This window comes from Phyllostomus discolor, chromosome 1 (assembly GCF_004126475.2).
Source record: "Phyllostomus discolor isolate MPI-MPIP mPhyDis1 chromosome 1, mPhyDis1.pri.v3, whole genome shotgun sequence".
Taxonomy (NCBI): Eukaryota; Metazoa; Chordata; class Mammalia; order Chiroptera; family Phyllostomidae; genus Phyllostomus; species Phyllostomus discolor.
Window position 1 is genome coordinate 143438187 of NC_040903.2, and position 21985 is coordinate 143460171.

General features: G+C 51.8%; 2 protein-coding genes across 2 annotated transcripts; both read left to right on the plus strand.

Moving 5' to 3' along the window:
• On the plus strand, window positions 1–7844 carry EFS (embryonal Fyn-associated substrate). The gene is given in 16 exon segments (XM_028507622.2): window positions 1–283; window positions 3564–3600; window positions 3603–3801; window positions 3803–3824; window positions 4080–4220; window positions 4319–4409; window positions 4412–4516; window positions 4519–4557; window positions 4560–4604; window positions 4607–4642; window positions 4645–4812; window positions 4815–4883; window positions 4886–4915; window positions 4918–5045; window positions 5417–5506; window positions 6857–7844. Coding segments are annotated over 16 exon segments (1653 nt in total). The 5' UTR covers window positions 1–265; the 3' UTR covers window positions 7292–7844.
• A 3683-nt stretch (window positions 7845–11527) lies between these two features.
• SLC22A17 (solute carrier family 22 member 17) lies at window positions 11528–17905 on the plus strand. Its single transcript, XM_028506949.2, is given in 14 exon segments — window positions 11528–11810; window positions 11996–12322; window positions 12325–12465; window positions 12468–12496; window positions 12593–12696; window positions 14798–14952; window positions 15540–15705; window positions 15902–16047; window positions 16222–16289; window positions 16291–16328; window positions 16489–16706; window positions 17005–17116; window positions 17267–17423; window positions 17425–17905. Coding segments are annotated over 14 exon segments (1995 nt in total). The 5' UTR covers window positions 11528–11608; the 3' UTR covers window positions 17557–17905.
• Window positions 17906–21985: the final 4080 nt, after the last annotated feature.

Below are 21985 nucleotides of genomic sequence, written 5' to 3' on the forward strand. Positions count from 1 at the left end.
GAGGCCGCGGGGACAGTATAGAGAGCGCACCTTGGATGAGGTCCCGCAGCGACGCCCCAGCCCGCCCCGCTGCTCCTCCTCCTGCCAGGCCAAGTTGCCTCCCATTTGGGGATTTTTTTGTGGGTTTTCTTTCTCCTCCTCCAACCTCTGCGGAGGCCACGACTCAGGCGCCAAAGCCGGGAGCCGCCTCCAGGTGGGGCAGCCGCTTGCTGAAGTCAGCGAAACCGAGCCTGTCCTGGAGCAGGCTGCGCGGGAGGCCAAGGCCATGGCCATAGCCACGTCGGTGAGTCCACCCAGGAGAAGAGGTGCTGGGCAGAAACCTCCACAGCTGCCCTGCACTCCTGTCACTTTTATTTCTGCCTTTTCTTTGTCTCTCTCCTGGACCCCTTTCCAGCTGGCTGTGTCCCGCTCCTCTCACTTTTGTTTTCCAATTTCTCTCCTCTTCCCTAGCTCCTTTGGGCCTGGGCTCCCCCTTTTCCCTTCCCGGGTCCCCCTTTCTCCAATTTCTTCCTAAAGGCTGTCCTAGATAGAGGGAGGGGGCAAGTGTAGCCCTATCTGCTCATTTATTGGCGGGGACAGATGGCCAACTGGTGGCTGCAGGGGCTTGTGATTGGGAGGCAAGTAAAAGGTTGGGGGGGGCTGAAAGAATGGAGGTGGCTGCAGGAAAAACAGGAGAGGCGGGAGGGCCCAAGAAGGCCCTTCTCTAGAGGAGGGATGAAGGAGAGGAGATCAGGCAGGGAGAAAGAGAAAATTGGAGGGGGAGGTGATGTCAGCTAGCCTCTGGCCACTTTGGGGACAAAGGGAGGAGACCGCTTGCATGATGGGACAGTGGGGGAGGAGTCCCAGAGAGCATGTGGCCCACTGCCATCCCCCGTTAAGGCAGCCCCTCCTCCACAAGTCAGTCTGGTCCCTGAGGAGGCAGTAGAGCAGGGGTGACCACACCCATCATCAATCAGTCTATCAGCAACTCTGGCCTGGGTTCCTGCCATTGCAAGGCCCGGAAGTTTGGCCCCATTGGACAGAATTCAAACCTAACACTGGGAGGAGCTCCTCCAGAGCCCCACTCTGCTTTCTGTCTTGCACTCCTTGTTTGAATTCCAAACACTCGGCTCCCTTTCCACCCTTCCCTAGGCCCTAGGATTTCCCAGTGAAAGCAAGGCTGCACCTGTTTTCTTGCCCCCTTGATGGTTACTCTGAAAGGAGGCTGGAAAGACAAGTATAGCCCCTGACATCCTCCCATATCCCTGTAGGAAGAGTTCGATTTTCACTCCTCAGACCACACCACTCTTAGTTCCTCCATCTGCATGATGGTGAGAAACACATCACAATGCTCAGAGTTGGGAGGGAGGTCCTGAAAATAGGAGATGTCCTCTGACACAAAGATGCTGGCTCCAGCGGCTGGCTGGTCAGCGATGTAGTCCCAGGAGGTAGATTTTTCTTTTTACCCAGAAGTGGGGTATTTATGCTAATCAAACTCACAGGATTCTAAAAACAGCTAATATGTATTGAGCATTTACTAGCCCTAAGCTGGTATCCTGGCTGCCTCAACGCATTATCTCGTCCAGTCTTCACAACGTATCTGTGAGGACAGTATCACTATCCAAAAATGGATAGTTGGACATGGGCTTCTACAGAGGAAACCGAGGCTCAAAAGGATTGTTGTATGTATTGTATTTATTTATTTATTTCATTCCAGAGAGGAGAGAAACTGATTGGTGCCTCTTGCACCCCCAGCCAGGGACCGGCCCCGAAACCCAGGCACGTGCCCGACCAGGAATCCAAACCAGCAGGTCGTTTGCTTTGTGAATGATGCCCGACCAGCTGAGCCACACCAGTCAGGGTGAAGCTAAAAGAAGTTTAACAGCCTGCCCAAAGTCACTTGTTTAGAAAAGGAGAGAGCCAGGACTCAAACTCAGTCTGTCTGCCCCCAAACTGTACTCTTAAAGCCTGGTTAGATCTAAAAATACCGGTTTATAATTTATAATTAGAAAAGTGCCATGTTAACCAGAATTTGTCATCCGGTTAGTGTGTTTTCTCTCTGTGGGACATAACAGTTAGAAGGCAATATAATCATAAAACAGTTTGATGAGTTTGGAATTGGGCAAGAGAAGTCAGCTAAAATTGTTGAAATCACCCTGCCATGAGGGGATGGACAGCCTCTCCAGCTGAGGGAACCGCCAGCCAAGAGAAACATGCACTCGTGTCGGCTAAGCAGGGCATGCTTTTCCCCATGGCTGGTGACCAGATACCGCCTGCCGGAGATCTTTAGTTTGAGACTTTTTACTGAATTGGCCCAAATGGATTACTTGCTCAGTAATGCCTTACTACTGCTCTCCACCATCACTGTGTAAGCCACCACTGCCTGGCTATAGTCACCTAGCAAACAACTGAAGCGGAATATACTTCAGTATTATGAGTGGTTAGAGCTAGATTCTACCAAGGAATCAGAGCCCTGTGGAGGGTGACTAGCAAAGGGAAACTGTATATAATGAAGATTGCATATGTGTTTGAGTCACGGACTTTCTTGACTTAACCACTGTTACTAATGTTAGAAGAAAAGTCGGTCCTTAAGGTTTGTGATTGTGGAGAGGCAGTAGAAGAGTGTCCGAGAGTATGGGCTCTGGAATCAAAGAGCCTAAGGTTTAAATCATGCTCCCCAGCTGTCCCAGCTGTATGCCACAGGAAATAGTACTAACCTCTCCGTTCCGGTTCCTTTCCAAGTGGGGATAAGGATGGCTCTTCCCTCCTAAGGTTGCTGGGAAGATTAAATGAGAAGATGAGTGCAAAGACTTGCACAGTGTCTGGGTACATAATTTGCCCTTGGTATCTGTGACTTACTCCCTAAGCCTGTTGTTCTCCAAGGAAAAGCTTAGATATCCTTACGAGACAGGACTGCAAACAGGCTGATGCACACACAAGTCTGTAACTTTTCTCCATGGTAACCTCCGTCTCTTCTAAGAACCTTGTGTTGCTCAGACTGAGAACAAAACAATTTCTTGGGTTTCTGTTTTCTTATTATGCTGAGGTACTGCCTGGGCTGGGTCTCTCCCAGTCCCCCTCAGAGGAGGTCTCTGCAGCTGCTTTGTCTAACCTTTTGCATGTGGGGGATGCTGACCCCAGCAACAAGGAAGGTAAAGGAGATTCTGTGGGAGAACTTAGCAGGACTTCCTTGTATACACGCGGCTTTGGAAGAAATTCATTTAACATATGTTTATTGAGGACTGATTCCAGGTTGGGCTTTGTTTCAGAGGCTAGGAACATAGTATAGCAGTCCTTGTTCTCACAGAAAAAGGGCCAGTCGGGGGGAGAGCCCTCTGGGTAAAGGAGACAGCAAGTGCAAAGGTCCTGAGGTGGGAAAGAGCTTGTCTAGTTCAAGGAGTAGAAAGGAAGAGGGAGAATGCAGGGCATGAAGTGGGAGACAAGGCCCGATCAGGAAGAGCTGAGACAGGAGGTCAGGTTTTTAGCTCGAGGGAAATGGGGGCTCTAAAGTGTTTTGAGCAGGAGGTGCCATGACCAAAATAGTGTGTGAAGACCCCTCTTCCCACTCCTGCCTCACCCACCAGGCCCTGCTGGCCCGGGCACTCTACGACAACGCTGCTGAGTCCCCCAGGAGCTGTCCTTCCGCCGAGGGGACGTCCTACGGGTACTGCAGAGGGAGGGTGCTGGTGGGCTGGACGGCTGGTGCCTCTGCTCCCTGCATGGCCAGCAGGGCATTGTGCCCGCCAACAGAGTGAAGCTCCTTCCTGATGGCCCGGCACCCAAGCCCAGCCTCTCCCAGGTGCCTGGCTCACCATATCCAGCCCAGAGCAAGCAATGACCAGGAGGTGAGAGCTGGAGCCCTCCCAACCCCCAACCAGGAGAGCCCCTTCCCTTTCTGCTGGTGCCTGCAGTGAGGCTGAGCAGGGAGAGCCCTGAGACAGAAGCTCTTCAGGGCTCTGCTGTAGAAAACCTGTCTGCCAACCCTTTCTGGCTTCTACTTCCCCTTGGGACAGGGGGGGTTGGAAGGTGTCTGTTTGCCAGAGGTAACATTGTCTGATTCCCTGGTCCCCTCTCCTGACCCCCACATCTTGATCCCTCAGGTTTATGTGGTGCCACCCCCAGCCCGGCCCTGTCTGACCTCAGGATCTCCAGCTGGACCCTGCCTGCCCTCCCCTGACCCCATCTACAAGATCCCCAGAGGCAGTGGGACCCAACTGGCTGCCCCTGGAGATGGCTTGGAGGTGAGGGCTAGAGGTCTCGGCATATGTTGCACAGGGAACAGACAGCCCTGGATGGAACCAGTGCTGAACCTGATGGTAACTAGCCACTCCCTCTCCAGGTCTACGATGTGCCCCCCTCTGCCCTCCGAGTTCCCTCCAGTGGCCCGTATGACTCCCCTGCCTCCTTTTCCCACCCTCTGGCCCGAGTCACTTCGAAACCCCTGGAGAGGATGAAGCTCCCTATGATGTGCCTCTGGCCCCGAAGCCACCGTCAGAGCTGGAGCCAGATCTGGAGTGGGAGGAGGGCCGAGAGCCAGGGCCCCTCTCTATGCTGCCCCCTCCAACCTGAAACGGGCATCAGCCTGCTCAACCTGTACGAAGCACCAGAGGAACTGCTAACAAATGGGAAGGTGGGGGCACTGACGAGGGCATCTACGACGTGCCTCTCTGGGGCCAGAGACACCTCTTTCCAGAGCCCCTGAGAGCCTCAGCTCCCAGTGACACAGACACTTGGCACTGCTTCTGGCCAGAAGCCCTGCACCCTCTCACAGGCCCAGGTTGCCCTCTGCTGAAAGCCTGTCTCGCCGCCCTCTGCCTGCCCTGCCTGTCCTTGAGGCCCCAGTCCTTCCGCAGCTCCCTCTCCTGCTCCAGGCAGAAAGGGCAGCATCCAGGACAGGCCTCTGCCTCACCCCCACCTCGCCTGTCTGGCTATGGGGCTCTAAGGTTGAGGGGGATCAGGGCCAGGAGGTGGAGGATGACTCGGCAGAACACCACAATGAGTATGAGGGCATCCGGATGGCTGAGGAGTACGACTACGTCACCTGAAGGTGAGCTCACCTCCAGCCAGTCCCACCCAAGTGGGGACCTCCCGGAGAACCCAGGGAGGAACAAGGAGGCCTGGGGCCCAGGTGCAGAGCTCCCTTCCTCCCTTCCCTCCTTCCCCACCACTGGCCCTGCACCCTCTGGCCTGGGACCCCAGTACCTGGCCATATCACTTGTACCAGTGCCACGTTCCTCCCTTTAAACCCAGGCTGGGGTCCCTGAGCCCTCTGACTTGCCACCAGAGCTCTTCCAGATCTAGAGTCCAGGGACTGCAATCTCTAATGACAGGAGGGACCTCCAGAAGGAATGGGAAGTGGAGAGGGCCAGGGAGACTAAGGAAGCCACCTGGCCCTGTTCCCCCACCCCTGCACTGAGACCCTGACCCCTTTCTACAGGGTATAGATAAAGCTCAAGGATCTAGGCCCCTGGATAAGACCTTCCCTGGGGAGCCTGAATTGTTGGAGAAGGGCCCACCAGAGCAGCAGGTAATCCTGTGGGGATGATGCTACAAAAGGGGGACTGGGGAAGGAGGAGCAGGAACACAGAAGGAATATTCTTAGCTGAACTATCAAGGGAACTAGATTAGGACTGGGTAAAAGTTCGGTGAAACAGCAGTTGGAGTAGACAGGAGTTAAAATTCAATAGGAAAGAGCTGGAACTTAGAAAATGATATCAGCCTGGGCTCGTGTGGGTCAGTGGACTGAGTGCCAGCCTGTTAACCAAAGGGTCACCAGTTCAATTCCCAGTCAGGGCACATGCCTGGCTTACAAGCCAAGCCCCCAAGTAGGGGCCATGCAAGAGGCAACCACACATTGATGTTTCTCTCCCTCTCTCCCTCCCTTCTCTCTCTTGAAATAAATAAATAAAATCTTTATAAAAAATGAAAAGGATATCAGGAATTCAGAAAGAGGGGGAAGAATGTGTTGGAGAGGAATCAGAAAACCAAGCAGTCAGGAGCAGAAAGTTTCTGGGCTGTGGGTCAGAGCTGGGCCAGGTGACTTCTGAGGTTCCTTCCAACTAAATTCCTGGGCTCCTACAAGACCTCGCTCCTAATCCTAACTCTACCATTAAGAAGCCAGGGGCTCTGAAGTGGCCAGTAAGTCTCTCTGGGCCTCAGGAAAGTGAAATGGTCTCCTTGATTCTGTCTAAAATGGTCTTAATCACAATAGCTCCCATTTATCAGGTATTTACCAAGTGCCAGACCCTGTACTAAGCATCTCGCACGTCAACGCTAATATAGCCATAGTAAGTATTCATACAGGACATACAGTGTGCAATGCTCTGTTTTGAGCCTTTTCTGTATATTGTATCAATTCGTCTTCTTTGCAGCCTTAGGAGGCAGATACTCAGGCTGGTGCTATCGAATATGGTAGCCACTAGCCACATATGGCTACCAATTACTTGAAATGTGGCTAGTCTAAATTGAAATGTGCTGTGATATAAAACGTACACCAGATTTTGCAGACTAGCATTTTTCATATTTGGAGTTTAACAACATACCAGTTTCTTTTCCTAATGCGATAGTTACTATAAAATTTAAAATCACATTTATTTTGGAAAGTGCAGCACTAGACTCCCCAGTTTAGAGATAAGGGGGGGAAAAAGTTCAGAGACTTGTTGGAGGTTGTGTGAACCCAGATTTACCTGGCATCAGCTGAAAGCACTTTCCTCCTGCTCACTATGAGCACCTAAATGTTCTGATGGCAGAGGTCAGAGCTAAAGGGATTGCAATAGAAAGGAAGGACTGAGGAACAAAGGGAGGGGAGGAGAAAGGACAAGAGAGCAGAAGTGACACTCAGGAGAGCCCTCCCACTAACCACTCCTCTTACCCTTAGGAGGTCCTGTCGGCAGGGGAGCCGCTGGTTCTGCCGGCCGGAGATCTACAGCTTCTACACTTCTACGCAGGCCAGTGCCAGAGCCACTACTCTGCGCTGCAGGCGGCTGTGGCGGCCCTGATGTCCAGCACCAGGGCCAATCAGCCCCCACGCCTCTTTGTGCCCCATGGCAAGCGGTTGGTGGTGGCTGCTCACCGCCTGGTGTTTGTTGGGGACACCCTGGGCCGGCTGGCAGCCTCTGCCGCTCTCCGAGCACAGGTTGGGGCTGCAGGTACAGCGCTGGGCCAGGAATTGCGGGCTACTGTGCTCGCTGTCAAGGGGGCCGCTCTGGGCTACCCATCTGGTTCCGCAGCACAAAAGATGGCGCAGTGTGTGACACAGCTGGCTGGAAAGGCCCTGCAGTTCACCACCCTGCTCACCAGCCTGGCCCCCTGAGGCTCCCCTGGCCCTGCTCCGACTCTGCCCTGTCTGCCAGAGCCCCGCCCCAGCCTTTGAGCTGCTGGAGGGCTCTGTTCAGGCACTTGGAGGGGTGGGGATATACTTCCCGGTTCCTGCCCCTTCCGGTTATGTCAGTCTCTCACAGAGGCATCTCTTCCCCCACCCCACAGCTTTTTGTATGAGCCATTTTGTATAAATTATTTTTATTTAATATTATTCCCTGCTTTGTCAGGAGCAGGTGCTAGGCCCTCTGGGGCAAAGAGGAGCTGGACTTTTCCTCCTCTCAGCCTGGGGCAGAGGCACTCAGTCACTGTGCTGCCGCCCACCTCTGGGAGCCTGGCCCTGCAGAGGGCCAGGTGGATGAAAGCTGGGCCACGCTTTCTGGGCTGTAGAACATCAGTGCCTCTCTGTTCGGTGAGAGTGAGGGCAGGATGTGGATTGCCCAGAATGTGAACCTTGGGAGAAGGCAGAGGGCTCTTTCCCACAGGAAACTGGTGAGCGCTGGGCCTCAGGTGCTGGGCAGGCACCTCAATAAACCGTACTGTCTGGTTACCTGACTGCTTCTTGGGAGGTGGGGGAGGGCAGGTCTGTGTCCCTGAGCCAACCCTAGGGAGCACACACTATGCACAGGAAGCCTTTAGGGGTTTATGGGACACTAACAACATTCCGCAGGTTCTCAGCTCCTATGATGTGCCATGGTTCTGACGGTACATGGTGGGTGTGGAGTGGACATAAGCTAATCAGTTAAAATGAGTAAATTGAGCTTGACCTCAGATCAGCTGCAGTGATCCACTGAATTTAAGCATATTAGTCAGTGGAGGAAAAGAAACTAACCAGATTCCCTCAGTAACAGGAAAGAGCCCAAAGCGGACTCCCTGCCCTGTGGTGAGGCGCAGAAAATGTGGTGAACAAAAGGCCCACCTGCCGGTGTCCCTTGTGGGAGGCCAAAGTCCTGATCGAGCTTTCCTGCCAAAAATAAGTAAATTTAGAAAGAGAAATCCCCCACAGATTTGACAGTTGCTGGTAATGGAAATAACGGGGGGATGTGAAGGACTGGCAAGATGAGGGAGAGGCCACTGAGGGAGACTTTAGACGGGTTGGTTGGGAGGTGGCATCTGAGCTGAGACCCCCAAGGACAAGAGAATCCAGAGGAGTGACAACTAGCATTCCAGAAAGACACTGATGGCTGATCAGGGGCTTCTCCAGACCTCGTCACATGGTGCTGTTAGAGAGCTGCACCCATGGAGCGGCTGACCACACGAGCCTTTTAAAGGGCTGTGCTGACTTGGTCACCCTAACTATCAGCTTTGTGCCACTGGATAGCTCTGGTCAGCTGGAGAGTACTGCTGACCAGCCTGGGTGTCCTCTCCCTTAGGTTAACCCAAGAGGGTCTAGCCCCTTGACCTCACCTCCCCAGGCCTTCTGCTGACCACCATTCTGGACAAACCATCTTTTAGAGAAGCTGAGGGGCTGATGAATGCAGTATGTTGGAAGTCCATAGGGCTTGAGGCTTTGGTGAAACAGGTGAGCCATAGCACAGATGAGGGGTCTCTCCAGCCATTTGCCACAAGTGAAGTCCAAGCCACAGCTTCACTGCTTCAGTCTTGCTTGCCTGGGATGATGCCCTGGCACAGCGACTGGATTGGAAGCACCCCAGACAAACCAGTCACATCCTGGTGTCTTGGTGTCCCCTCTGCATTTGCCTCCTTCATTATGGGTTCCTCTCTCATTTCACTCTTAAAACTCATTTCCAGATTCTGGGGTCATCAAAATTTACACCTATGGGTTGAAGACATAATAGAGGCCATCCCCCATCATGCAGACAGAATTTTAGGAGATCAGCCTAGAACGAGAAGTTTCGGTGCAAGTCCCAGAAACACCAGGTACCTATGTGTCTGCTGTAAATCCCGTCAGTCCATCTGAGTCGCGGTTTCAGCTTTGATAGGAGATTTATGATAATGGTCTCACGGGGTTTTTGTGGGGCCCTAAGAAGATAACTCGTATGAACAGCCCAACACCACATAAAGTTAAGGGGTAATTCCAGGGCAGACAAAAAACCCAGACAAATAAATCCTCAAGGAATGTGGTGGTGACAGCACTGAAGTAACCCTGAAAAGGTACTGATATGAGTTGGGGGAGGGGAAATGGTGGGAGGCTGCTAAGTGCACTAGAAGAGTTTCCATACATGGAAAATCTGTGAACAGAGGAGATGAATAGGAAGTGCGGTTCAGTGGAAAGAAGAAGGGAATGGGTTTCCAGACAGACTAACGGGACACACCTTTGCAGCCCTTGCATGAGGTTAGAGAATAAAGTACCTATTAGGTATCAAATCTAGGCAAGGCATCTCTAATGGGGATCTGGCTAAAAGGCTTGTGATTCTGTATTCTAATGAGCTCCCAGGTGATGTGGGGTGTTGCTGGCCTGTAAAGCACACTGAGAAGCAATTCTAGGAGTTAGGGAAGGCTTCTCTGAGGCAAATATGCTTGAGCGGACAGCTGAAGGATGAGAACTTGACTCGGGAAGAGGAAGCCTTCTAGCATAAAGACGCTTGTGCAAGGGCCCTGTGACATTGATAAAAAACAAAAGAAGTCCAGTGTGACTGCAATAAATGTTTGCGAAGCGAGATGGAGCTGCAGAGAGCATGGGGCCAAGCATGCAGGGCCATGCATGAGCTGTCTAAAATATTATCTGTCTCAATGCTGAGGAGAAGCCACTGAAGGCTGTGAAGCAGGAAAGGGACATGAACAGATCTGCATTTTGAAGATCACTCCATCTGCACTATATATAACAGGTGGGAAAGTAGATTGAAGCAAGTGGACACAGAGCAGCAGCTAGGAATTAGGAGGCTAATGCAGTCTGTGTGACAGGCTTAATTAATGTTTGTAAGAGATGGGGAGAAGGAGAATACCAGAGAATTATATAGGAAGTAAAGTGGACAGGGCATTGTAAAGGACTTGATGTGGGGGTACGGAAGAGGGCACCGTAAGGGCTATCACCTAAATAACTGGCCACGATTGGATGATGAGGTGCCACATACTGAGGATGCACTTGAAGTACATACCATGTTCCTGGGGGAAGAGCATGAGTTTGGTCTGGGCATGCTGTGTTTGAGGACTGTATGAGTCATCTAAGGTAAGAGGTCGAATAAGTAGCTTTAAAAGCTCTGGGGCTCAGAAAACAGGTGGAAGTTAAACTAACACTCAACAGTGACTGAATAAACAGATCTCTCCTCAGATCCCTGAAACGCACCATCCTCTACTCCTTAGCTGCATAGAAACTCCCTACTTTTGGTTTTTGAGGAAGATGAATTTGAAGGATCTTGCTCTTCATATTCTCTTGACTTGGCCAAATCAAATAAAACCTCTGTCCCCAAGCACCCAGGTCTCAGTGTTTGGCTTCCTAGCGCATAGGCACACACACCTGACTTTTGGGAGGTGGTTCAATAACAGGAGCTGGAAATGCAAATCTGGGGACCAGGTTTGTGTTGGTTTGTATAGTTTATATTGAAGGTGAAGCCCTGGGGCATGGGTGAAATCCCCAGGTGCAGAGAGCAGTGTGAGATAAGAGAAGACGAAGCCTTAGGACTAAGCCTCTGAGGATCAGACACTGGGTCCTGATGAGGGAAGAGGAGAGTCAGCCTGCAGTGGAGACAAAAGCAGTAAGAGAAAAAAAGAAACAAAACAGGGGGGTATGAGACAGTAGCCGAAGAAGAAAGTATTTAGAGGGAGGGGTGGTCAACAGTGCCAAATACTGTTGAGAAATGGTGACTCGAGCAGAGTGAAACCCGGAGAAGTGTTCTTGTACAAGGAGTGCAGCCAGGCTGATTAGCGTGCCCATCCCCTTGCTCCATGTACTGTCACTGCCAGTACACTCATCTGTCCCCCAGTAAGCTTACTAAGCTACTCCAAGTTGTCTTGTCCATTGTTATCCCCCAAGCCTAGCACAAGGCCAACCACAGAGTAGAAGCTTCATAAATTTTACTGATTGAAAGAATGAGTGGATGGATGGATGGGCGGGTGGATGATGAGGAAGAATTGGAAGCAAGAAGGAATCTCTGGCATCTGCCTGGCTTAGCTACTATCCTTCAGCCTTTTTCCTTTGTACCGCAATGGCCCGCAGACCCAGGGAACAACAGAGACAGAGCCCTATCCCTTCCCTCTTCTGAGCCCTGCCCCCCCTCCCCCCCTTCCTCTCTCTGATGAAGAGTCTGGACCTATGGTTCTGCTGACGTGAGAAGGGGAGGAGAGTCTGGAGGAAGGGGAGGGCAAATCGGCGCAAGATCGCAGAGACGAAGGAGGCGTCCGCGCTCCAGAGATGCAGAACGGGGTCTCTCCCGCGTCTGTGTCCAGTGCACCACCAGGCCAGAGGAAGACAGCGCATCCTTTCCGTGAGGCCCGGCAGGGCCCCTGCGGTCGGCAAGCTGGCTCCCCGGGTGGCCACCGGGACACCCGAGCCCAATGGCGGGGGCGGCAGCAAAATCGACAGCACTGTGGAGATCACCCCCAGCCCCAACGGAGTAAGTGTCCGCGCCCTGAGGACTACGCCATCACCTCCCTGCACCCGCGCCTGGCGTTTCCTCCGCTCATCCCAACCCCTAACTGCCTTGCTCGCGCGCTTCGCGCGCTTGCCCACCTTCCTCCCATGCTTTGCGCTTTTCTACGATTCACTCTTCTCTGCCTCTCCCTGCCCCTCCCCCACCAGCAGGTCGGGACCCTCGGAGTGTGGTGCCCACAGAGCAGCTGCAGGGTGAGCGGGAGCGCGAGCGAGATGGGGAGGGCGACGCGGGCGGTGACAGGCTGGGCAGCAGCCTGTCGCTGGCCGTGCCCCCCGGCCCTCTCAGCTTCGAGGCACTGCTCGCCAGGTAGGGGGCGCTGGGCGGGGGCAGCAGCTACAGCTCGGCCTCCTGCTGCCTGCCCGTGCTCTTCGTGGCTCTGGGCCTGGCTTCGGACCCCATCTTCACGCTGGCGCCCCCACTGCATTGCCACTACGGAGACTTTGCCCCCAACACCTCTGGCTGGGAGCAGCCCCCAATGCCAGTGGTGTTGGAGTCGCCGGTGCAGCGCTTGCCGCCAGCGCCGCCAGCCGCGTCGCCACCAAGTACTGACCCTTGTGCAGCGGCTTTGCCCCTCCGGACTTCAACCACTGTCTCAAGGAATGGGACTATAACGGCTTGCGGTGCTCACCACCAACGCCATTGGCCAGGTGAGACTCCTCGATAGGCCGTGGGTCTGGGGGCAGGCGGGCTGAGGGCCACCAGTGCAGAGCCTCACACCCACTCCATCCCTCTCACATTCCCAGTGGGATCTGGTGTGTGACCTGGGCTGGCAGGTGATCCTGGAGCAGATCCTCTTCATCTTGGGCTTTGCCTCTGGCTACTTGTTCCTGGGCTACCCTGCGGACAGGTGAGGGCTAACAGGGACAGGGCAAGCAGAGATAAGGCGGTGCTAGGGAGGCTAGGCCAGGCAGCTGGTGTTGGCAAGAGGCTGCAGAGGAGGCACTGGACTCAGCAGCCTTCTCTGGATTTCTTGTGTTCAATGATATGCAGCCCCACCCCTGTCTCAACTGCACTCCCATCAAGAAATACTCCTTCCACACCTCTGTTGCACAAGGGAATGCTTCACCCCCACCCCCCACCCCATATCTCGTGATTAACCACGTCATCTCAAAGACAATAGCCCCATCCCCAATGACCAAAAACCCTATATCTACACATCAGAAGTCCTAGTTCCTCCTCTGTTACTCCTACCACCACTAACCACCTCCCTCCCTATCTTCACAGATTAATAGGCTCATCCCCATTAACAGCCCCATCCATGTGGACTGTCAGCTCCATCTCAATGGCCTCCCTTCTAGAGATCATTATGTTAGTTCCTAACTATCAACAGCCCTATTCCCATTTAACCAATAGTTCATCTCTATAAACAAATGATTCCACCCTCATGGGCCAATAGTCCAACCCCCATGGGTCAATGACCACAATAGCACCACTGCCCCAGAAATTGAAGGTCCCATCCTCATGAGTCTTCAGTGCTCCTCAGATCCTGTCAGACTAAAAGCCTCATTTCCAGGAATCAGTGGCCTCATCTCAAGATCAGCTCATCCCCACCAACCAATAAATAGCTCTCCCCAGGGATCAAACTTCCACCTCCTCTGATTCTGGACACATCACCACTGACCAGGTGCTCCACCTCCATTGACCGTCCCTATGGATTCTTAGACTCATCTCACTGATGTACAGCCCTATTCAAATGGAGTAATAGCCCAACTCCCATGGATCAAAGGCAACCCAACACTCAATAGTCTGGTTCCTTAAAAGGAGTACCTAATCTCACTGCCCAGTAGTCACACATCCTTGTAGGCAAATTATCCTAAACCCATAGGTCAATAGCCCATCCTCATGCATTAGTGGTCTCATTCTCATAGACCAGTAGCATCATTCCAATGGAACCACAGCCTCATCCCCTAAGACCAATAATTCAGTCTCCTAAATTCAGTAGCCTTAGCTCCATTAACCAATAAGCTTATCCCCATGGAAATAAGACCCAATCTACTGTGTCAGTAGCTTTTCTCCCAGGGATCAGGCCCCTTTCCTAATGACAGTGACCCCAAGCTTCATCCCCAAAGATCACAGTCTGGCGGCCAAGGATCAGGAGCCCTGTTCATCATCACTGACCAATAGTCTAATTTCCCTGGCCTGTGACCACCCCCCACTTACTTATTATCCCCATGGATTAATAGATTCATCCCTACTGACCAATTGGCCCACCCACATGAACTAAGATCCTCAACCTATGAGTCAATGGCTCTATCCCTGAAGATAAAATGTCCAATCTTCAAGATTAGGGATTATCCTCACTGATCCATAGTCCTCCTACCCCATGGATTAATTCCCATGGATCATGGCTCCATCTTCTAGCCAGTGGCCCCATCCCCACTGACCATCCTTGTGGACTAGTAGACCCATGCCCCAACCCCATGGGACAATGGCCTCATCCCCCAAATCAATTACTCAGTCCCATAAGACCAAGAGCTCCATCTCTGATGACCAATACTATTTCTGTGCACAAGTGGCCAATAATCAGTCGCTATAACCCCATATGTCAATGACCCCATCTTCTCTGACCAGTCTGAGTGAGATAAGCTCCATCCCAACTGACCTGTGTCACCAAGGATCAATGGTTCCAAGTGCCCTAAGTAATATCCCATCCCCTCTGATAGTTGGTCTCATTTCCATGGGGAAATGCCATCAGCGCTGTCCAATAACCCCATCCACAAGAGTCTGGCCCCATCCTCAAAGAACCATAGCCATACCCTAAGTGCCTAGTTGCCAGACATCACTTAACCCATAGTCCCAATCCCTTCCATCTTCTCTAGCCTCAGACCAACTCTTGTCCCCAAGGCCTCATCCTCATACCTCCTCGCTGTGAATTGGGGAGCTAGGCCCCACCCAGCAATGCCTCTCCCAGAGAGTCTGGGTGACCAGAGGCCCTCCATACTTTCCAGGTTTGGCCGTCGTGGGATTGTGTTGCTGACCTTGGGGCTGGTGGGCCCCTGTGGAGTGGGAGGGGCTGCTGCAGGCTCCTCCACAGGTGTCATGGCTCTTCGATTCCTCCTGGGCTTTCTGCTTGCTGGTGTTGACCTTGGTGTCTACCTGATGCGTAAGTGGCACTCTCCAAGAAATCCTTCCCTTGGGGCTCACCCCTGTCTGTCTGCATCCTAGGCCATTCCCATTGTCCCCTAGGCTCCTCTCAGTCTCTTCTTCAGCTCCAAATTTCAGCTGTCTTTCTGCCCGGGCCTTTGAAGGATTCAGGGGCCTTGCTTCTTTCCACAGTCCCTCCGTCCACTATCTCTAAGGACTTCCTTGCCCTAGACTTACTGCTGTCAAGGAAAAATGCTTTCATTTTTCATTTAAAAAATGAAAACTGACTAGCTGTGTGACCTTGAACAAGGGTTGATATAAAGGTCAAATAAGGTCTGATGTGAAAGGGCCTGTAAGTGGAAATGTTGAACACCCACCAGGGACTCTGACCCTTGAGCCCTCCTCCCAGGTTTGAGCAGGAGAGGAGAGAGGACTGAACAATCTCTCCACTCTCTGCCATTCAGAGGTTAGTCTGTGGGAGGTGACAGCTGCAGCCTCCACTCAGGGTCTGACCTCGTTCTCTCTCCTCCTCCCTCCCTCTCTCCTCTTCCCTCCCATACCTCCTTCTTCCCTGACCTCTCCTCCCCATTCCTGCTGCATCTCTAGGCCTGGAGCTGTGCGACCCAACCCAGAGGCTTCGGGTGGCCCTGGCAGGGGAGTTGGTGGGGGTCGGGGGGCACTTCTTGTTCCTGGGCCTGGCCCTTGTCTCTAAAGACTGGCGATTTCTGCAGCGAATGATCACCGCTCCCTGCATCCTCTTCCTGTTTTATGGGTCAGTATCACCCTTCACCTGTTATCTGGCCGTACTCATCTCTCCCTCTAGTCCTTAGCTGTAGCCCAGAGAGCTCCCTCTTCCACTGCCCCTCGCCCAGTCCTGCCCCAGCCCTAGCCACTCAGAGGGGGCAGTTTCCCATCCCTGTGTCAGGAGATGGGAGGCTTCACCATGTACCCTGCAACCCTGCTCCTAGCTGGCCTGGTCTGTTTCTGGAGTCTGCACGGTGGCTGATAGTGAAGCGACAGATTGAGGAGGCCCAGTCAGTGCTGAGAATCCTGGCTGAGAGGAACCGTCCCCATGGGCAGATGCTGGGAGAGGAGGCCCAGGAGGCCCTGCAGGGTAAGAGATAGGGGTCTTTACAGATGATCTCTCACGTGCACATGTAATGTGCCCTCTTCATGGCTGTAGCTGAGCCACCTTCTCCAGGGTCCCCACCACTCCTGTGGAAGGACCCTGGGTTCTCTGCTGCTCCTTCTAACGGATAGTTCCTCCCTCTCTCTCTTTCTCCCAAAGACCTGGAGAACACCTGCCCTCTCCCTGCAACATCCTCCTTTTCCCTCGCATCCCTCCTCAACTACCGCCAACATCTGGAAAAATCTGCTTATCTTGGGCTTCACCAAGTGAGCCTGGGTGTCTGAGCCCATGGCCAGGCCAGTAGCTGGGATGGGGACTGGCTGGGTGGGGAAGGCCTGAGGACCCACACAGAGGGCGGCTAGAGCTGTGGAAGGCTGCGGGTGAGGATGCAGGCACCCTTCTTTGCTTTTCCACCCCTTCTCACAGCTTTATTGCCCACGCCATTCGCCACTGTTACCAGCCTGTGGGAGGAGGAGGGAGCCCATCGGAATTCTACCTGTGTTCCCTGCTGGCCAGCGGCACAGCGGCCCTGGCCTGTGTCTTCCTGGGGGTCACCGTGGACCGGTTTGGCCGCCGGGGCATCCTGCTTCTCTCGATGACCCTCACTGGCATCGCGTCCCTGGTCCTGCTGGGCCTGTGGGATTGTGAGCATCCTCCCTTCCCCACAGTGTGGGCTCAGCAAAGGAACCCTGGCAGAGGTGCCTCAGACAGGTTCAGGCACTGCTTCTGGCACAAGCCATCTAAGACAAGACCAAACCCTGCCCGGATCTCCACAGTCCTTCCCCTGGCCACACACCCTGCCTGTTCTACCAATCAACTAGTGAATGCCCAGAGCCCACCTAGCTAGAGCCCTGGGATCAGAGAGCAAGGGGGCTCTGAAGCCAGGGGCTAAGCCAAACACGATCTCCAGCCTCTATTCACACCTCCCTCTTGGTCCTCCAGATCTGAATGAGGCTGCCATCACCACCTTCTCTGTCCTTGGTCTCTTCTCTTCCCAAGCTGCTGGCCTCCTCAGTACCCTCCTTGCTGCTGAAGTCATCCCTACCACTGTCCGGTGAGAGCAGGGGCGTTGCCAGGGGCAGGGCCAGGCCTCCCAGTCTCCCACCAAGGACAGGGCCTGAGGGGTGAAGGTGGGAATGCTGCTGGAGAAGGGTTGGGGTGAGGCCCACAGCTGGAGGCTGAGTGCCAACTCCATCTCTCCCAGGGGCCGAGGACTGGGCCTGATCATGGCACTGGGGGCACTTGGAGGACTGAGTGGCCCAGCCCAGCGCCTCCACATGGGCCATGGAGCCTTCCTGCAGCATGTAGTGCTGGCGGCCTGTGCTCTCCTCTGCATCCTCAGTATCATGCTTCTGCCAGAAAACCAAGCGCAAGCTCCTGCCTGAGGTTCTCCGGGATGGGGAGCTGTGCCGCCGACCTTCTCTGCTGAGGCAGCCACCCCCTAACCGCTGTGACCATGTCCCTCTGCTTGCCACCCCCAACCCTGCCCTCTGAGTGGCCTCTGAGCACCCTGGCAGGAGGCTGGCCCATACAGAAAGGTGACATAAGGCCCTGGCAAGGAGACTGGGAGGACTGAGTGAGGAAGGCAGGCTGCCCAGAAGGCTCAGAGGCGCCTCACGCCAGCCAACAAGGAGAACCCAGAGGGCTGTCCTTACCCTGTCTCTTCCCCTGCTGCTTTGTGTTCACTTCGTTAGCAAGAGTCAGGGGACAGGGAGAGACCTCCACGCTGTAAGCACTAGGTCAGGGCTTCATCCTGTGCCCAAAGACATCCTCCAGACCGCATTCTTTCTTGCTCTATCATTCTGTTTCAATAAAGACATTTTGAATAAATGAGCATACCTTAGCCTGGACTTCCCTCCCTTCTGTTGTCCTTCTAACTACCTCTTGAGGGGAAGGTTTCTCAGTGGAACTGAAACTAATAAAGGATCTCCCTCCCCTCCCTGAGCCCTGCCCCTTGCCCCACCCCTCACCCCCCCCCACCCCGAATTAACTTCCAGAGGACTACCCACCTCACTGATTGCTTGCTCTGCTTCTAGGACTGGGCTAAGCATTTTACAAACTTCATTTAATCACTTAATCCTTACAACACTGCAAGGTAAGTGTTTGGATCAATTAAAGTTTTTTTGTATTGTTGTTGCAAGCAGTAAAAACTGACTGACTCTAATAAACTTAAGCAAAAAAGAAAACAGGGATGTGGTGGGGAGCTGAGAGGAGGTTAGGAGAAGCAGAACTAGTCAAAAAGAGTTCACAAACCAGAGGGAATAGGAACCAGTAATATTTTTTAGGGCTTCACTTGGTGAATGAACCCCGTGAGATTCAGTTCTGGGATCACCCCACTGAAGATTCATTTCCAGAGAGCAAGTGACTAGCTAGCTTGAGTAATACACCACGCCCCTCTGCCATATTACTGACAGCTGGGGAGTGGGAAAGCAACACCTGAGTGCTATGAGCAGAAATAGGACTGGATGTTGTACGGGTAAAAACAATGGATGCCCACTGCAGTATTCTTCCTTCACAGATGAGAAAACCGATGCTCTGAGAGACTCAGTAACTTGCCCAAGGCCACAAAGCTAACGAGCTGGGATACGATTAGATCTAGGACTGGAGCTCTTCACTGATGCACCCTGTGGCCACCTTCCCAGCTCCTTCCCAGCTTTGGGCATTACCCTTGGAAGTGAGGGGTGAGTCTCTAGGCACTCGGTGGTGGAAGTAGAAGACTAGGATTTCTGCCTCTAGGTCAGACCAGTCCTGGCCTGACTTTACCACTTTGGGCAAAAATCTCTTAACCTCCAGTTTCCTTCAAGGGTTGCTATGAGGATTAAATGAGACAATTCAAGTGCCTCTAGTGGAGGCTACTCCACTAGATGGCAACCTCCTTGAGGGCAGGAACTTTGTCTTACTCAACATTTTTTTTTTTAAGAGAGAGATGGGAAAGGAGAGAGGAGAGGGAGAGAAACATCCATGTGCAAGAGAAACATCCATTGGCTGCTTTCCATATGTGGCCCCCAACTGGAGGACCGAACCTGCAACTCAGCCATGTGCCCTGGCCAGGAATCAAACCAACAACTTTTAGGTTTGTGAGACGATGCCCAACCAACTGAGCCACACTGGCCAGGGCTGTCTTACTCAGCTTTGAAACTCCAAAGTCTGACTCATGAAAGATGTTCAAAAAGTTAATATTTGTTCATTCTTTTAGCAAACAGTGCCTGTTTTATAGATCAGTACCATTCTGGGTATTTAGGGCATACGCCATCCTCCAAAGAGCCTCAAGTCCATCTAGTACTAAGAATATTAAAGAGGGGAAAGAGGCCAGTGGTTTGGAGCACCAAGAGGCTGCATCCCAAAGGAGGTGAGACTTCACTTAGACACAGGAAGCCCTCAACCAAGAGCCAAGGAGATGGGTACAGGACTCTCAGCTCAAAGGATGAAGGGATTTCTGCCTGATGTGGCTCAGTGGATTGAGCACTGGCCTGTGATCCCAAGGGTTGCCGGTTCAACTCCCTGTCAGGGCACATGGCTGGGTTGTTGGCCAGGTCCCTGGTTGCAAGTGTGCAAGAGGCAACTAACTGATGTTTCTCTCACACATCAATGTCTCCCTTTCTTTCTCTTTCCCTCCCCCTAAGTAAATAAAAAAGGATAAAGGGAGAACATAGGGTGATCCCTGAAGAGAGAGGTTCTTAGAAAAGTCAAAAATGTGAGGCCAGCCTCTCCCAGAGAAGGGGAGGACCGTTACCCCCAGATTCCTACAGCACCAGTGTTCCTGTCTCCTTCCACTTCTGCTGATCCATGTCTGAGCCCTTGCTACTGGGCTCAGTAATAATCATGTTACCGGAGAACTCTAATACTTTCTTATTTAGTCTCCAGTCCCTTGTTTAACTACGGAGAAAATGGAAACGAGTGAAATTCAGTGGCAGAGCCAGGACTCAAACCCCTTTTGGATGCTCTTTCAATGCTGCAGCTCCTTTGCTGTTACGGACTATGCACAACACGTTCTGTAGAACAATGTCTGTGGGGTTTTAACTGATTCCGATACTGACTTTTTAACTTTGGGTGGCTGATGATAAAACAGGAGATCATACTCTCTGCTGTCTCCAGTGTTCTGTGAGAACCAACAGGATGGGACATAAGAAAACACTTGTACTTTTTGGAAGAGCCCATTTAAGGCCAAGGAGTTATATGCTAATGATACTGTCCAATACACACTGTGAGTAATGCTATCAAAGGGGCATTTCAATGAACCCACTCTTTCCATACCATCTGGGAAGAAGAACAGGGAAGGAAAATAACACTCAGAATACTAGAGGAGCTCCTGTAGGAGGGTAGGAGAAGAGAACAAGATTCTCGCGTTGACAGAAGAGGTGAAGACAAAGAAAATGGGAACATTTGTGGAGAATTAATGAAGAACAAGAAGGACACAGACCCTTGTCCCCAGGCAATTCACAGTCTAGGTGGAAAGGGTAAGATGTGTATAACTTATACAACTAAGATCTTGTCAGTTGCTCTAAAATTCACCAACTACACAGTCTCTTTGGATCTTCATCATTAACCCAAAGAAAAAAAAAACAATTATTATTTTGGAGACTTTTACTGAGGTTTGGAGAAGTAACTTATTCAAGTTTACATGACTGGTAAGCAATTAGAGTACCCAAATCTCGAGAACTGAGAGCCTGCAATCTTCTTACTGCAAACCAGACAGAAACTATGTCTAAATACTGTGAAAGAATGTATTACTTACCCTGTAATATTAAGTTTAGAAGGTAGCCCAGGAACTTGGAGTTTTCAGGCCAACAAGGAAATGACTACTCTCCTTGAAGAGGTTGAACTGATTGAAACATGAACAGATTTTACAAATGTTTTCAGTTGGATTCACAGCTAAAAGCCATAATGGATTGAGGGGAACATTAAAAGGATATATAGGATACATTTATTTTTTAATTGACTGATTATAAAGAGAGAGGGGGGAGAGAGAGTAGCATCAATTTGTTGTTCCACTTATTTATGCATTCATTGTTGATTCTTATATATGCCCTGACCAGGGATTGAACCCGTAACTTTGTCATATCAGGATAACACTCTAACCAACTGAGCTGCCTGGCCAGGGCCTATAGGATACATTTCTAACCTTAGAAGATTACATGAAGACATTGAAGGCCACTCCCATTCCTCTCATTCAGTCAACCTGGCCTGGCCAACAGACAACCAATTCTTTCTGATTATCCACTAGTGTCTGACGCTGCCTCAGATTTGAGGGAGGGCTTCTATGGTCTTTGCCCGTGAGAGCTCGGAAAACTGAGTCAAATCATTACAGTCCTATATAAAAAACAAGGGGAAATGTAAAAAGTGCTGTAGCATCTCTGAGAATAGAAGGATATACTCTATTGGATACAGTCAAGGAAAGTGTCTCAGATATTTGGGTTGAACTTTGACTTTGCCAGAGATAGAAGCCAAGGAAGGAAGAAATAGTGTAAAGCCTAGAGGCATAACAGAACATGGTGTGCATGGAAAACAACAAGTGTTTATTTTTAACGTCCATGGAATAAAGGACATCTATGAAACACCCACAGCTAACCTCGTCTTTATCAGTGGAAGGCTTAAAGCCTTCCCCCTAACATCAGGAACAAGGTAAGCATGTCTGCCATCACCATTTCTATTCAACCTTGTACTGGAGGTTCTAGCCAGGAAATGAGGCAAGAAAATGAAATAAAATGTACCTAGACTGGAAAGGACAATATAAAGCTCTACATTTGCCAATGATATGACCTTGTAAACAGAAAATCCTAAAGAATCACACACACGTAAAACTATTAGAACTAAAGTTTGCCCTGACTGGTGTGGCTCAGGTGGTCATGGGCATCCTCCCACAAAGCAAAAGGTCGCAGGTTCTATTCCTGGTCAGTGCACACGCCTGCATTGCAGGTTTGGT